The sequence below is a fragment of the Oncorhynchus keta genome, chromosome 20 (assembly GCF_023373465.1).
Source record: "Oncorhynchus keta strain PuntledgeMale-10-30-2019 chromosome 20, Oket_V2, whole genome shotgun sequence".
Classification (NCBI taxonomy): domain Eukaryota; kingdom Metazoa; phylum Chordata; class Actinopteri; order Salmoniformes; family Salmonidae; genus Oncorhynchus; species Oncorhynchus keta.
The window spans coordinates 3,246,635-3,263,786 of NC_068440.1; the positions used below are offsets into that span (position 1 = coordinate 3,246,635).

Here is a 17,152-nt window from a genome sequence, read left to right on the forward strand (position 1 = left end):
ACCGGGGCGAGACCCGTAATCATCTGCGCAACACAAGCGGCACGAAAGCCAAAACAACACAGCACAGGTACTCACATGACCAACGGACATTGGAATAATAATCGACAGCCCAATGGAAACCAAAGGGCACATTTATACAATTAGTGTGCGCAATGACACAGTTCCGGAGGGATCCGTGACAATATAGTGTTTTACGTTGTACACTAAGGATATTTATGCAGAATCCTCCATGCAGAGTCTCAATTGGGTGTTTGTACCGTTTTGTGAATTATTGGTTGGTGAGCGGACCCCAGACCTCGCAATGGGTCCTATAACTGATTCAAGTATTTTTCACCAGATCCTAATTGGTATGTTGCATTTTCTCATTCTCTCAATCTCTCTCTATTTTGTTCTCTCTCTCCCCCTTTTCGGAAGTTGGTGTGGAAGGGGGCCAGACGTTGTGTGAATTAGAGGAGAACGTGGCGCTGTCTTATGAAGACTCTATGGATGAGAACCTCTCTGATGATGCCGGCCGCAAAAGTGTGAAAGATGCAGATGACTCCAGCAGCAAAGGTGATGCTTCTACTTTTTATATGCTAGCCATAGTATATATGTTGGTTTATTTATATACTGTAACACTTGATAACTGTTGAGATCCCCCACCTCTTTTGAAAAAGTCTAACCAATTAAGGAAATACATTTTTTGTTTTATTATCCTGCTAAATGTCTAGAAAAATGCACAGACGTTTTATACTGTCTAGATCTAACTGATGGGACTGGCAGTTAGTTGGCTTTAGTACCCAAAGAAGGAACAACAAACAACCTGAAACACAATCATCTTCCATTCCCCTCTTCAACATCTCCAGTAACACCCACCTAGAGTGAATCTGTCAATCCTTCCCTCTCTTTCTCTCCACTCCACCCCCCATCATTCTCTGTTGCTGGAGGATCATTCGTTGCCTTTTCATTCTAGAATACAATTCCAACAAGAAGTGCGACATTGAGTGAGAAATACCTCTTCTTTATTAACAAATGTATTGGTCATAGAAGGTCAATAACAACATGATCGCTGCAGGGTTTCAACATCCCGGGCTGCAGTATACTATCACTAGCTCTCTGAACTGAAATGAAATGACACACATTTCTCCTGGCCACACCTTACGATCACACAAGGCTAATTTGCGCACTGCTCCAGAGTCATTGAGGGGAGGATATTATATCTGTCGTCTCCCGTACTGGAATTCAACAACACCAGGCCTTTTTTAAATTCACTTTCTGTTTAAATGGTACATATGTTATTTTAAAATGATGAATCTTCCCTTGAAATGTTTTTCAATATTTCCTGCGTTCAAGAAAGTTTGGAGACAGCAAACTTTATAAACTACCTGCAAGGAGGAAATCTTCAGAAGGGAAATCTTTCTAAATGGTGTTTCAGTTAATTAGTATCCTTTTGTTCTTTCTGTTAAAGAACGAAAGGGACAATGTTTCAGTGCATTCATTTCTACAAATGAAATGTAAAATGTTTTGGCCACCTGCTTTTTTGTAATTGTGTGTGCTCGTCGAAATTATATTTGTCTACAGGTGAAGACATGTATTTGATATATTTTAAATCATTTACATGTATGCTAAATGACCAAAAGTCGAACTCGTCGAACATCTCATTCCAAAATCATCGGCATTAATATGGAGTTGGTCCCCCCTTTCCTGCTATACCAGACTGACAGCTCCTTGCAGACTGACAGCTCCTTGCAGACTGGCAGCTCCTTGCAGACTGACAGCTCCTTGCAGACTGACAGCTCCTTGCAGACTGGCAGCTCCTTGCAGACTGGCAGCTCCTTGCAGACTGACAGCTCTGGTTGTTCCATGCAGACTGACAGCTCTAGCTGCTCCATGTAGACTGGCAGCTCTGGCTGCTCCATACAGGCTGACAGCTCTTTCTGCTCCATGCAGGCTGACAGCTCCTTGCAGACTGGCAGCTCCTTGCAGACTGGCAGCTCTGGCTGCTTCATGCAGACTGACAGCTCTGACTGCTCCATGCAGGCTGACAGCTCTGGCTGCTCCATGCAGGCTGGCAGCACCTTGCATACTGGCAGCTCCCTGCAGACTGGCAGCTCCTTGCAGACTGGCAGCTCCTTGCAGACTGGCAGCTCTGGCTGCTTCATGCAGACTGCCAGCTCTGGCTGCTTCATGCAGACTGACAGCTCTGGCTGCTCCATGTAGACTGGCAGCTCTGGCTGCTCTATGCAGGCTGACAGATCTGACTGCTCCATGCAGACAGGAGACTCCAGTAGCGCAGGAGAGGAGAAAGGCTCCGACAGCGCAGGAGAATCCGGCAGCAGCGCCGGACAGGCGGGAAACTCCGGCAGCAGCGCTGAACAGGCGGGAAACTCCGGCAGCGCAGGAGAGGCGAGGCGCACTGTAGGCCTGATGCGTGGTGCTGGCACTGGTGGTACTGGGCCGAGGACACGCACAGGAAGCCTGGTGCGGGGAGCTGCTACCGGAGGGCTGGGGTGTGGAGGTGGTACTGGATAGACCGGACTGTGCATGCGCACTGGAGCTCTTGAGCACCGAGCCTGCCCAACCGTACCTGGCTCGATGCCCACTCTAGCCCGGCCGATACGAGGAGTAGGAATATACCGCACCGGGCTATGCACCCGCACTGGGGACACCGTGCGCACCACTGCATAACACAGTGCCTGCCCGGTCTCTCTAGCCCCCGGTAACCACAGGAAGTTGGCTCAGGTCTCCTACCTGGCGTAGCCATACTCCCTGTGAGCCCCCCAAGACATTTTTGGGTCTGAATCTCGGGCTTCCATCCGCTCTGCCGTGCTAGCTCCTCATAATGCCGCCTCTCTGCTTTTGCTGCCTCCAGCTCGGCTTTGGGGCGACAATAATCTCCAGGCTGTTCCCAGGGTCCTTTCCCGTCCAGAATCTCCTCCCAAGTCCATTTCTCCAGGTAGTGCAGCCTCTCCCACTGCATTTGCTGCTTCTCCTGCTGCTGCTGCCTCTGTTGCCTCTCCTGTGGCTCCTGCCTGTTGACACGCTGCTTGGTCCGTTTGTGGTGGGTGATTCTGTCACGGTTTTCTAATGGTGAAGGAGAGTCGGACCAAACTGCAGCGTGTCGATTTCGATCCATGTTTATTTAAACAAACGTAAAACACGACTCAACACGAACACTACAACACTACAAAACAATAAACGAAACGAAATCCCAAACAGCCTATACATGTGTCAACTAACATCGAAAAGGACATCAAGACACTCAGGACATTCACCCACAATACAACCAAAGAATATGGCTGCCTAAATATGTTTCCCAATCAGAGACAACGATAACCACCTGCCTCTGATTGAGAACCACTTCAGACAGCCATAGACTTTCCTAGAACACCCCACTAAGCTACAACCCCACTAAGCTACACACCACATACAAAAACCCATGTCACACTCTGGCCTGACCAAATACATGAAGAAAAACACAAAATACTTTGACCAGGGCGTGACACTTCTGACATACCTAACGTCAGCAGAGGAGTCAGTCTCGTACTTTATGTAGACGTCGAGCAGTCAGGCACATACAGTTACGGCTGTAATATCAGGGCTAGCAGGCAATCAGTCTAGCAGCTGTGTACAGTAGTTTTGCAAATCTCTCTGTAATCTTCCTCATGTCCTTCATTCAACTGATGTTGAACTTTTCCTGTTAGCTTCGCAGAACATCACTGCTACATTACTGCATTGTAATAAACACACATCAGACATTTACTCCAGTTTAGGTTGCTCAAGGAGCACAGCTTAATGTCACTGTCCTGAGGCTGCATACTTGTGAAGTCTATACCACATTCTCTCTCTCATTCATTCCCAGTATGAACGGCGTCAGTTAGATAGCATAGACTCAGCTAATGCTTTAGTTTGCAGTCATATTTCAACAGTTAAAAAAATGTTTTTTTTTGCGTAATAACCATTTCATGTCTAAATGAATAGCAGGTTGACTGTAGAATAACCAAGTCGATGTTACCATTAGATGGCCCCTTTGCTGCCGAGTGAGGCTGACCTCTGAATTATCCTTCCTCAGGTGAAGAAGAGTGTGGACAATCAAAATCACAGGTTGATGATGGACACAGTGGGAAGTCGGGAGTAAGGCCACAGAACAAGGAAGAGTGGGACGGACCAAGTAAGACAACACACACTACACCATTCCCGATTATTTAACCAACTCGTAAATCCACCACAACTTCATAAAAATTTGCTGGACGTGTGGTGGACTTATGAGTTGGTTAATTAACCGGAACAAACACAAATCATACACGTAAAGGATCTGGCATATCTGGTTCATATCTTTTCATGGTTTTGTAGCCATTGTCTAGTGTGATATTACTAGCACAGACAGACATTCAGTCTTTGTCCCAGATTACTACAGTCAGTGTGGTATCGTCTCTCTCTCTCTCTGCTCTCCTTCAGGGCAGAACATGATTAAAAGGAGATAACGAATCATATCCATGTCAGTAATGAGCTACACTGCCTTTTATCTGATCGTTTAGAAATATGTATTTTTCTTCAAGATTTTGCTGCTCTTTGGTGAGGTTGCTTAGGGAAGGGTTTTCCAAACCTCTCCTTGTGGGACCCCCAGTCGTTCCAAGTATTTGAACTATTCCACAGCTAGCAGACCTGATTCAAAGGGTCAACTAATCATGAAACACTTGACTAGGTGAATCAGGTGAGTTAGTTCTGGGCTATAACACAATTGTTAAATGTCTTATTGTCCCCAAGGAGAGGTTTGAGAATCACTGGCTTAGGGAATAATTACAGTATATGGAAAGGTGGTTATACACACTTTCCTCTGATGGGATACAACATATTTTATATATGAACCTTGAAATTTAAACCAATGTGATTTTTTTAATGGAGATTTTTTACTTTTATGTCAATTGTGGTGTCCTGTCAACGTTACATCTTCCTAACAGTGAAATATACATGTGTTATATAATCACAAACCTATTCTATAATCAATCTATAATAATAAGCCTGTAGGCATACAGTTTCAATTGACTTTCAACATTCATTATCACCGACAACCACTCTGACTTGGATATAACTTTTTCCAACGGCCAAGAAATGTACATTTGATCCTGTCCAATAATAAGTCCAATAATACGTTTCGGGAGAGAGTAGAGCGAGAGAGAGATGAATAACGAGAGAGAGAGAGAGAGAGAGAGAGAGAGAGAGAGAGAGAGAGAGAGAGAGAGAGACAAAGTGAGACGAAGGAGCGACACGGATACACCTGCAAGTTACGAGGGCCTGGGAGGATCGGACTAGGGATGGGGATGGAAAATGGATTTTTAATGGCAGTGTTGGATTAGAGAAATCCCTGGAACAATGTTAAATCATTACAGCTCCAGACGACATCAAAGTCCCCATGATTGAGTCCCTAAAGCCTTTTCACAGGGGGACTGGCGGAGAGCAAAGCGGGTGTAAACCAGTGGCGAGACCAGGCCGGCCACATTGGGCTAGAGTGGATTGGAAATGTAAGAGCAGGGAGATACATCGGGAGACAGTCTCTTTACTTCTGATATATTACAGAATGTGATGTGGTGAAGCCAGGGATGTATGTCAATACCATATATATATATATATATATATATATATATATATATAGTATATGTATATAGTCCTACAACTGAGAGGTGTTATTGAAAGGAGATAGTTATGTGAAGTGATGAAGTCAGGGATACAGGATACATCTACTGTATAGTATACGTGTACATCTGAAATGTATTTTTGAAAGTGCCATATTGGAAATGAACTCAGTTAAATAGCAAGAGTTAAATCAACTCCAAATGTAACACTGATTTGGGGTTTATATGGTCCCACCCACGGGTTGTGTTAAAACTACTCTTGTCATCGTGTTGATATTTTTGGAGTTAAAGCAACACTAAATTAAGTGAATATCCAACCCTCAGAGAGTTACTTAAATTTAACTCCAATTGCCATTTTACTATTGTCGGTGTTGTTTTTAATCAACTCCCTTGCCATTTTACACTTTTCTGTGTTGTTTTGAATTAACAATCAACTTCCTTGGAGTTCTAAGTGTGTGAAGCCTTATTTGAAAATGTCTTAATGTGTCACATTATGTTGGTTTGCAATGTGACATCCAACGTCTGTTGGAAGCCAACTTGCAGGAAGATATCCAGCACTGTTACATCACTCACAACTTGTGTTTAGAATGCTTGTCAGAGTAGGGAAGAAATCCCAGTCCATGAAGACGACCTACACTACGTAAACTGGAATAACTATCTCACTAACGGTTGCTCTAAATCCAACCACTTACATTTTTGCAAAACTAACACAATCTGTATGTTTCTTATCTTTGGGTGGCATAAGATAATTAACAATCAAATTCAAACAATCAAAACGCAGATTAAAAATCATTTTCAAAATCTATCTGTAACAGGACATGCTTGGAAATATGACAATGAAGCCCCTCCCCTGTGGATCACTCCATAGATGTAACTTCCTGGCTCTGGTTACTCTTAGTGGAGTTAAAAGTACTCCGTCTCAATCAACTCCAGATATCAACTCTAACTCCAGGAATCGGATCACTCTCTTCAATTTAACCCACATTTTTTTAAAAGACTGATTTCAACAATCCTTGATTTACTGTGTTAGAACAGGAAGATTGACCTTTGACATGCAGAATGTGAATAGGCTTCTGTATACATCTGAAAGGTGTGGAAAGTGTCATTCGTATAACATAAGCCAATCGAGTATTATATATCTCGCTATACTTCCAATTCCTCCTTGGTGAATATTATCAACACACTTGTCCACCTGACCCTCACTTTGTCTCGCTTATAAAGGCAGTGTCTAAATGATGGATCTCTCACTATGTGGATGAACGAGGGAGGGAGGAGGAGGAGGGACCTGGTTGTCAGCCGAATTAACTAAGATCTCAAATAATGCTGTTAATAATAATATTCATATCGATAATGATAAAGGCCTCTAATCTTCACAAAAACAAAACGCCATGTTCCTCCCTGATTGTTGGAGTGTTGCGGTATTCAATTAGGAGGTTTTCTCCAGCATATTAATCATCTCCTCAACAAACAACTCGGCAGTAATTAAAGCCTCAGCCTGGATAAAGACTTGTTGCTGGATCATCAGTCTGTTTATCAACGCTCACACAGCCGCTGTTAAGTAAATTTCGTGTCTTGAGGGGAATTTCAATTATCGCAGTCAGGTTAGCCTATATTTTTTGGTGAGTTTAGTTTATTTGGATCAAACAAACAAATACATGATAAAGTACAGAACACTAACAGAGAAGAACAACATAAGATATTACATTAAATTAAAAAATAAGAGTTGTAAAGACACCAAGAGGCAACAAAAATACTATTTACACAGTATTCATATATACATATTCATATATACAGTACAGTTAAATTCGAGATGCTCAGTGATACAAGATGTTAATTCATTTTTTTTTTAAAGCTAAACTTGCTTTTTGCGAGAGTTACCTCTGGTGGCAGAGCATTCCACGGTGACATGGCTCTATACTTATAACTGAGCGACGTATTAAATCTGTTTTTGGTTTGGCTACCGTGAAGAAACCCATAGTGGCGTGTCTGGTGGGGTTTGTCTGTTTTAAGTGTATGCAAATAGATTATACAGGTGGTTAGGCATTTTCAACACACAAATGTTTCTTAAAAAGATTAGAAGTAGTGAGGGAGAGGACAACTGTTTAAGTTTGGATGTTTGAATTCAAGTCTGTCAATGGAATGGAAAGTGCCTTAAGTGTTTGTAAATGGGGGGAGAGTGGCAGATCTAAAGGAAGAATAGAACTAGAAAGGCTTGACCCGAGCAGCGATGCTCCCTACCCCACAGGGGTTTGACAGAAAGGCCAGGGGAGTGAAATGTAAGCTTTCTGATAATGGTAAAATAAAATGGGAAGTGTGTGGAAGGAAAAGAAAGCCTGTTGGGCCAGAGGAAACATATACAGGTTACTGAGGAAGTATGGAAGTCAATCAAGGAATAAATTGTATCATTAATATTGTTATTTATTTATTTATTTGAGCTCATTTATAGGTCTGTTTTTATTTATTTTTATCAACTCCATCTCACATTCTATGAAGATGCATATTTTAATTATTGCATTAGTGTTTTGTGGAATTGGTTATTTAGATGGTTCTAGACCGGTTGTGGGATTGGGATTTCAGTCTACAGAACACAACCTTTTATTTAATGTTGGGGTGATCATATCAGTGCGATACTGTATATCTGAGTCTTGAGCTTGTGGTTGGTCAGCCCTGAACCATCAGCAGGGGCTGTACACGGTCTCACAGTACGACTGTGAGAGGACTTAACACATCCATCACTGTGCTGCAGCACATCATAAAATCACTCCACACCCTACAACCTCTTTATTCTCCAACAGCTTGAAACCCCCAACGCACTCAAACAGACTGCACCACAGCAGCAAGATCATTCCCTTCTCCGTGAAATCTAGACAGAGAGCGAGAGAGGGAGAGAGAGAGAGAGAGAGAGAGAGAGAGAGAGAGAGAGAGAGAGAGAGAGAGAGAGAGAGAGAGAAGCAAAAAACCTGTGACAATGTGCCTGAGAAATGTGTTTTTTTCCTCTCACTTCCTCTCCTAAGCCAAAGATGGGCTTTCTCCAAATCCTTGTGCCCTATCAGACAAATTAAAGTAAATCAAGCATGAAATGAAGCAGTAGAGCCTGGAGATAAGGTCCCTTTAAGTCCCTCACAGATTACGCTGTAGAGAGAGCAAGAGAGGGAGTGAGGGGAGTGTGAGAGAGTGAGAGGGAGCGAGGTGCATCAGGTCCCCAGCAGTGGAGGAGGCCAGCCTCTCATCTCAGCACAATAGAAGCCTGTGTATTGGATTACTGATGTGGGGGAGCGGTGCAGTAAGACGAGAGGGAGACAGAAAAATGAAAACAGAGTTTAAAATGTTCTTTAAATCTCCCGAGCCCCCAATGTTCCCCCCAAAACCAAACTTAAATTAATTGTATTTTTTTTTAACAGAGAAAGTCATCAGAGAGAGAGAAATTTGACTTGAGAGTGAGAGAGAGAGAGGGAGAGAAAGACAGAGAGTGAGGGGGAAATGTGCGTTGCGTGTCAGACTTGAAGATATTTTTAATGGATATTGGAGTATTGGATTTATGTATTCCGTGATGTTTTTACGGGTATGCTCAGTGCTCATTGAATTTAACAAGACCAGTGGGCCGCTCAACCAGGAACTCCCTGCCTCTCTGTAATCCAAGTTCTTAGTCACGAAGAAAAAACTACTCCTGATCACACTGAGCCAGAGACTTAGGTTCGTCAGCCTTTCTATTTGGTTGGTCTCCTAGACCATTTTCAAAAAATACTCCTGAAACTGTATTTTGTATTTTATTTTGTATGAACTTTTATTTAATCAGGGGAGCCCAATTGAGACCAATGTCTCATTTACAAGGGTGCTCCGAAAAAGTCCACCAATACAACAAAAAGATATAAAAACTACAAGACAGCTAAAAATACATTACATCCGGTTATTGCAACAAGTTTCAATAATCAATTGAAACAAATGCACAATTCAGTGAACTCATTTAATAGCAGTTTTAAACTACCCCATCGGCACCAGGGAATCCAGGTGTCATTTGTTTTGTAAGGTATTCATAACTGTGGTGCGTTAAATCTTAAGATGGATTCACTAAACTTTGAGGAGACAAGCGGGACCTTAAGAGTTAATCCACCCTGCGAACGGGTTTGGTATCAAAATGTTGTTATATTTCAACAGAGAAATTAGGTATGTTAGAAGCTTGTGGAGCCAAGCTTTGTAAACAAGAAGGGAGTAATGAAGTGGGTATGCAGGATTTTTGTGAGGTCCAGCTGACCTTCTTATACAGGATGCAGTGATGAGTATTAAAACTGTCACCTGTAATAAAGCCAAGGGCGCTATGGTAGACAGCATCCAAAGGTTTAACTATCACCATAGTCAAGAACTGGCAGAAACATGTACAGTACAATCTGCTTCCTGCTGTTCATGGAGAGGCAAGAGCTATTTCCAAGAATGAAATTTTAATTAAAGCTGCAATATGTAACTTTTTGTCATTCTCGTTAAAAGCAAGTGTAAAACGGTAGAGCTGTTCTAGGTGCACTATTTCTATACTTCACATTCTTAATTTTTGTTTTAGCGTCTTTTACATCAGTTTCAAAACAGCTGAAACGACTATATTTTTGGATATGGAGCTGTTTAGATGGTACAATCATTCTCTCCACTATACTTGCTTGTTTTGTCACAAACTGAAATTAGGCGAATTTGAATTTTGTCTACATAGTGCACATTTAAATCTTTGCTTTTTAACTAGCTCATCAGTATGTTTTTTTAGGTGTTAGATCTTAATCAATCTCAACGTCCAGATCTTTATTGGCGGTAACCCGCTCGATTTGAGAAACAATCAATGAGTGAATATGTAGCCCATCTGACATATTTTTTGTTTGGCCTGCATTAAGTACAAGTTTTAAATCAACATTGCCTTCATGTAATGTATCAAAATCAGCATGGTCAACAGTCATTGCAATGGCATACATAACCATATCATCTGCATACTGATTAATATGAAGGGATTAAATACATAGACCAATATTATTTATATGAATAGTAAAGAGAAGAGGACCAAAATCGACCCCTGCGGTGCACCTTTCATAATATCAAGGAAACTAGACTTGACACCATCAGAAAGCACACATTGTGTCCTGTTTGTCAAATACAGTGTAGGTCTTAAACCATTTGCAAACCATGGTAAACCGTTTGGGGCGGCAGGTTAGCCTAGTGGTTAGAGCGTTGGACTAGTAGGAACCGAAAGTTAAAGTTCATATCCCCGAGCTGACAAGGTACAAATCTGTCATTCTGCCCCTGAACAGGCAGTTAACCCACTGTTCCTAGGCCGTCATTGAAAATAAGAATCGGTTCTTAACTGACTTGCCTAGTTAAATAAAGGTGAAATAAAAAAAACATTTGCAAGACTCCTTATCCAGGCCCATTTCAGACAACATTTGAATAATATAGCAGACGCTTTTATCCAAAGCGACTTACAGTCATGTGTGCATACATTCTACGTATGGGTGGTCCCGGGATCGAACCCACTACCCTGGCGTTACAAGCGCCATGCTCTACCAACTGAGCTACAGAAGGACCACATGAATGAGTAGGGAATGGTCAATGGTGTCGAATGCCTCGGAAAGATCTATAAATAAGGCAGCACAATGTTTTTTATGATCTAGGCAATTTAACACCATCTAAAACAAGCATAGTGTCTGAAACCGTGCATGTTAAGAATAGAGTGAGAAGTTTAGAAAGTTCTTAGCTGGGATTTGGTCAGGGATTCTAATAGCTTGGCTAGGCAAGATAACTTGGAGATTGGGCAGTAATTATCTAAGTCAGAAGGATCTCCATGCTTATGTAGAGGGAGGACATGTGCCACCTTCCAAATCTAAGGGATAAACCCAGTATAAATGTAATACATCATATACAATACCAGTCAAACGTTTGGACACACCTACTTATTCAAAGGTTTTTCTTTATTTTTTAAAACTATTTTCTACATTGTAGAATAATAGTGAAGCCATCATAACTATGAAATAACACATATGGAATAATGTAGTAACCAAAAAAGTGTTGAACAAATCAAAATATATTCTATATGTGAGATTCTTCAAAGCTTTGCACACTCTTGGCATTCTCTCAACCAGCTTCATGAGGTAGTCACCTGGAATGCACTTCAATTAACAGGTGTGCCTTGTTAAAAGTTCATTTGTGGAATTTTTTCCCTTCTAATGCGTTTGAGCCAATCCACTGTGTTGTGACAAGGTAGAGGTGGTATACAGAAGATAGCCCTATTTAGTAAAAAAAAACAAGTCCATATTAAGAGCTCAGATAATCTTTTTTATTTATTTATTTATTTGTTTTATTTATTTTTTTACCCCTTTTTCTCCCCAATTTCGTGGTATCCAATTGTTGTAGTAGCTACTATCTTGTCTCATCGCTACAACTCCCGTATGGGCATGGGAGAGACAAAGGTTGAAAGTCATGCGTCCTCCGATACACAACCCAACCAGCCGCACTGCTTCTTAACACAGCGCACATCCAACCCGGAAGCCAGCCGCACCAATGTGTCGGAGGAAACACCGTGTACCTGGCAACCTTGGTTAGGGCGCACTGCGCCCGTCCCCCCACAGGAGTCGCTGGTGCGCAATGAGACAAGGACATCCCTACCGACCAAGCCCTCACAAACCCGGACGACGCTAGGCCAATTGTGCGTCGCCCCACGCAAACCCAGAGTCTCTGATGGCACAGCTGGCGCTGCAGTACAGCGCCCTTAACCACTGCGCCACCCGGGAGGCCCTAGAGCTCAGATAATCAAAGAGAAGCGGCAGTCCATTACTTTAAGACATGAAGGTCAGTCAATCTGGAAAATGTCAAGAACTTTGAACGTTTCTTCAAGTGCAGCCGCAAAAACCATCAAGCGCTATGAGGAAACTGGCTCTCATGAGGAGTGCCACAGGAAAGGATGACCCAGAGTTACCTCTTCTGCAGAGGGTAAGTTCATTAGAGTTACCAGCCTCAGAAATTGCAGCCCAAATAAATGCTTCACAGAGTTCAACAGACACATCTCAACATCAACTGTTCAGAGGAGACCACGTGATCATGGTTGAATTGCTGCAAAGGAACTACTACTAAAGGACACCAATAAGAAGAAGAGACTTACTTGGGTCAAGAAAGCAATAATCATTAGACCGGTGCAAATCTTTCCTTTGGTCTGATGAGTCCAAATTTGAGATTTCTGCTCACAACCGCTCTGTCTTTGTGAGAAGCAGAGTAGGTGAACAGATGATCTCCGCATGTGTGGTTTCCACCATGAGCATGGAGGAGAAGGTGTGATGATTAGGGCTCCCGAGTGGCACGGTGGCCTAAGGCACTGCATCTTAGTGCTAGAGGCGTGACTACAGATCCTGGTTAGATCCCAGGCTGTATCACAACCGGCCATGATCGGGAAACCCATAGGGCGGCGCACAATTTGCCCAGTGTTGTCCGGGGTAGGGTTTGGCTGGGGTAGGCCGTCATTGTAAATAAGAATTTGTTCTTAACTGACTTGTCTAGTTAAATTTAAAAAATGTAAATGGTGTGCTGGTGACACTGTTGTTGATTTATTTAGAATTCAAGGCACACTTAACCAGCATGGTTACCACAGCATTGTGCAGTGATACCACATTCCATCTGTTTTGCTCTTAGTGGGACTATAATTTGTTTTTCAACAGGACAATGACCCAACACACCTCCAGGCTGTGTAAGTGCTAGTGATGGAGTGCTGCATCAGATGACCTGGCCTCCACAATCACCCGATCTCAACCCAACTGAGATGGTTTGGGACGAGTTAGAGTGAAGGAAAAACAGCCAACAAGTGCTCAGCATATGTGACTGACCGGCTCAAATGTAGCAACATTTGAAATGGTGTTTTTTACATTGGATAAAAGTAGAAACTCAGAGCTAAAATGTTATACCATACAGTACAGTTTAGGAACAATGGGAAAGTAATTTTGCTTTGAACGTCGATAAACTTGTAACTCACTGGTGAGAAAATGGCCTTTGATTGTTTTGGTAGTACTATTGGAGAGCCCTTTGTCGACACCCATTCAGCATCGTTCACACCCTTTAATGCTTTAGCCCCACCCATCTCATTAAGGGTTGATCCGAATGTACTAACATCAGTGAAGCACCCAACCTAACTTGCTAGCTACTTCCAGACATCTAAGTGAGAGAGAACAGTTCACTGAGCATTACTCGCCCTAGCAGAGCTGGTTAGGCTGTTATGTTATCCAGAGTGTTGGTGACTGCAACTGTGCTGTCAGATTGTCAGTTCGTAAATTCAGAGCGTTTCGCATTCAGAGCGCACACCAGACCCTCTGGCCGATGTTTACTGATGTTTACTGACACCGGCCATATTCAGTGGGTATAGAGCTTTCGCAAATTCATCAGTTATTCTGCGCCCTCTACCACACTCAGATGAGAGTGCTCTGAAATCAGAGTAGATGGCCAGACTGAATTTACGAACGCACCCGAAATGGTTACCTGGATAGTGGAGTCTTTTGTTAAGACATGTAGCTAGCTAGCTAGGTACGTAAACAATGAACCATAATCACAACTCATGATGTTACTACCCTTTATGAATCTGCAGGTAGCTAACCAACCAGGTTCAATGTTAGCTAGCTAACATTAGGCTTTAGTTAGCGAAGCAAATGGCTCTGAGATACGAATAATAAGGTTATACACGTAACGTTATCTAGTGAGCCAGCCAGTTAATGTCAGCCAGCTAGCTATATAATTAAACGATGAACCATAATCACCACTCATGACTTTACTATCCTGCATGAATCTGTAGGTAGCTAACCAACCAGGTTCAATGTTAGCTAGCTAACATTAGGCAATAGCTAGCCAAGCAAATGGCTCTTTCCGTCCTAATTAGAAAGGTGTAATATCTCAAAATGTGAGATGTGAATGAGATGTAATCTGGAGACAGTTGTTTTGTCCATCTCCTTAGCTATCATACTAAACTTCCACTGTTATCAAAACCCAGTCCTCCAGAAAGTTGAGAGCAATACTTATGCAGTTTTAATACACTATAAAAAACGTTTTAAAGCAGTGTTAGACAGGATTACCTAGACATACTGACCCGCTCAAATTGACAGAAGCGTGCTATATGGTAGACCAATCCAAACTCATATCTCGGCATATCCAGCCCACACATTATCTCAGCCAATCATGGCTAGTGGGAAAGTTGCTGACTTTTTCTTTGGCTACACCAACTAAGCTCAGAATTGAACACTTTTATTCATATTTTACAGATGGTATACACATTTGTTATTAAGGCACATGAAAGTTCACATGTTCTAAAAGGCATTTCTACCCCAAAATGCATTTTGAATTTAAAAAAGTTTACGTTCAAACGGCTCTCCTGAGAGGTAGAGACCCGCGACATACGCCTAGTTTCCTGAAACGGGTCACATATGTGGGCACTCCTTCAAGGCTTTTGGAAAAGCATTCCAGGTGTGGCTGGTTGAGAGAATGCCAAGAGTGGGCAAAAGGCAAAGAGTGGCGACTTTGAGAATCTAAAATATTTGGATTTGTTTCAACATTTTTTTGGTTACCACATGATTCCAAATGTGTTAGTTTTGATTTCTTCACAATTTGTATATAATGTAGAAAATAGTACAAATAAAGAAAACCCTTGAATGAGTAGATGTGTCCAAACTTTTGACTGGTACTGTACATCAAATGGTTGAAATGAAAATAAAGTACACAGTATTCAGACCCCTTGACTTTTTCCACATTGTTACGTTACAGCCTCATTCTATTTTTTTTTCTTTTTCTCATCAATCTACACACAATACCCCATAATGACGAAGCACAAAGAAACAGTTACAAATGTATATAAAAAAATGGAAATATCACATTTAAATCATTATTCAGACCCTTCACTGAGTACTTTATTGAAGCACCTTTGGCAGCCTCGAATCTTCTTGGGTATGAGGCTACAAGCTTGGCACACCTGTTCTTGCAGAGCTTCTCCCATTCTTCTCTGCAGATTCTCTCAAGCTCTGTCAGGTTGGATGGAGAGTGTCGCTGCACAGCTATTTTCAGGTCTCTCCAGAGATGTTCGATCGGGTTCAAGTCTGGGCTCTGGCTGGGCCACTCAAGGACATTCAGAGACTTGTCCCAAAGCCACTCCTGCATTGTCTTGGTTGTGTGCTTAGGGCCATTGCCCAGTTGAAAGTTGAACCATGGCCCCAGTCTGAGGTCTTGTGTGCCCTGGAGCAGAGATCTCTCTGTACGTTGCTACATTTATCTTTCCCTCTATACCGATTAGTCTCCCAGTCCCTGCCGCTGAACAACATCCCCACAGCATGATACTGCCACCATTATGCTTCACCGTAGGGATGGTGCCAGGTTTCCTTCAGACGTGACGCTTGGCATTCAGGCCAAAGAGTTCAATCTTGGTTTCACCAGACCAGAGAATCTTGGTTCTCATGTTCTGAGTCCTTTAGGTGCCTTTTGGCAAACTTCAAGCGGGCTTTCATGTGCGTTTTACTAAGGAGTGGCTTCCGTCTAGCCACTCTACCATAAAGGCCTGATTGGTGGAGTGATGCAGAGATGGTTGTCCTTCTGCTAGGTTCTCCCATCTTCACAGAGGAACTCTGGATCTCTGTCAGAGTGACCATCGGCCTTGACCATCGGGTCTTGGTCACCTCCCTGACCAAGACCCTTTTCTCCCGCTTTCTCAGTTTGGCCAGGCGGCCAACTCTAAGAAGGGTCTTGGTGGTTCCAGACTTCTTCCATTTCAGAATGATGGAGGCCACTGTATTATTGGGGACCAGCAATGCTGCAGAAATGTTTTGATACCCTTCCCCAGATCTGTGCCTCGACACAATCCTGTCGCTGAGCTCTACGGACAATTCCTTCGACCTCATTGCTTGGTTTTTGCTCTGACATGCACTGTGGAACCTTTTATAGACAGATATGTGTGCCTTTCCAAATCATGTCCAATCAATTGAATTTACCACAGGTGGACTCCAGTCAAGTTGTAGAAACATCTGATGATCAATAGAAACAGGATGCGCCTGGGTCTGAATAATTACACTACCGTTCAAAAGTTTGGGGTCACTTAGAAATGTCCTTGTTTTTGAAAGAAAGCACATTTTTTGTCCATTAAAATAACACCAAATTGATCGAAATACAGTGTAGACATTGTTAATGTTGCAAATGACTTTTGGAAATGGCTGATTTTTAATGGAATATCTACATAGGCGTACAGAGGCCCATTAACAGCAACCATCACTCCTGTGTTCCAATGTCACGTTGTGTTAGCTAATCCAAGTTCATAATTTTAAAAGCCTAATTGATCATTAGAAAACCCTTTTGCAATTATGTTAGCACAGCTGAAAACTGTTGTCCTGATTAAAGAAGCAATACAACTGGCCTTCTTTAGACTAGTTGACTATCTGGAGCATCAGTATTTGTGGGTTCAATTACAGGCTCAAAATGGCCAGAAACAAAGAACTTTCTTCTGAAACTTGTCAGTCTATTCTTGTTCTGATAAATGAAGGCTATTCCATGCAAGAAATTGC

The 17,152-nt window shown here is 42.4% G+C and overlaps 1 protein-coding gene across 1 annotated transcript in view; it reads left to right on the forward strand.

Annotated features, from left to right (window-relative positions):
* Nucleotides 1-17,152, forward strand: part of LOC118399161 (zinc finger protein ZFPM2-like) — a 107,775-nt gene that overhangs the window by 21,927 nt on the left and 68,696 nt on the right. Inside the window, exons 2-3 of the mRNA XM_035794995.1 lie at nucleotides 415-552; nucleotides 4,052-4,150. Coding sequence (XP_035650888.1) covers nucleotides 415-552; nucleotides 4,052-4,150 — 237 coding nt within the window. The remainder of the gene's footprint in view (nucleotides 1-414; nucleotides 553-4,051; nucleotides 4,151-17,152) is intronic.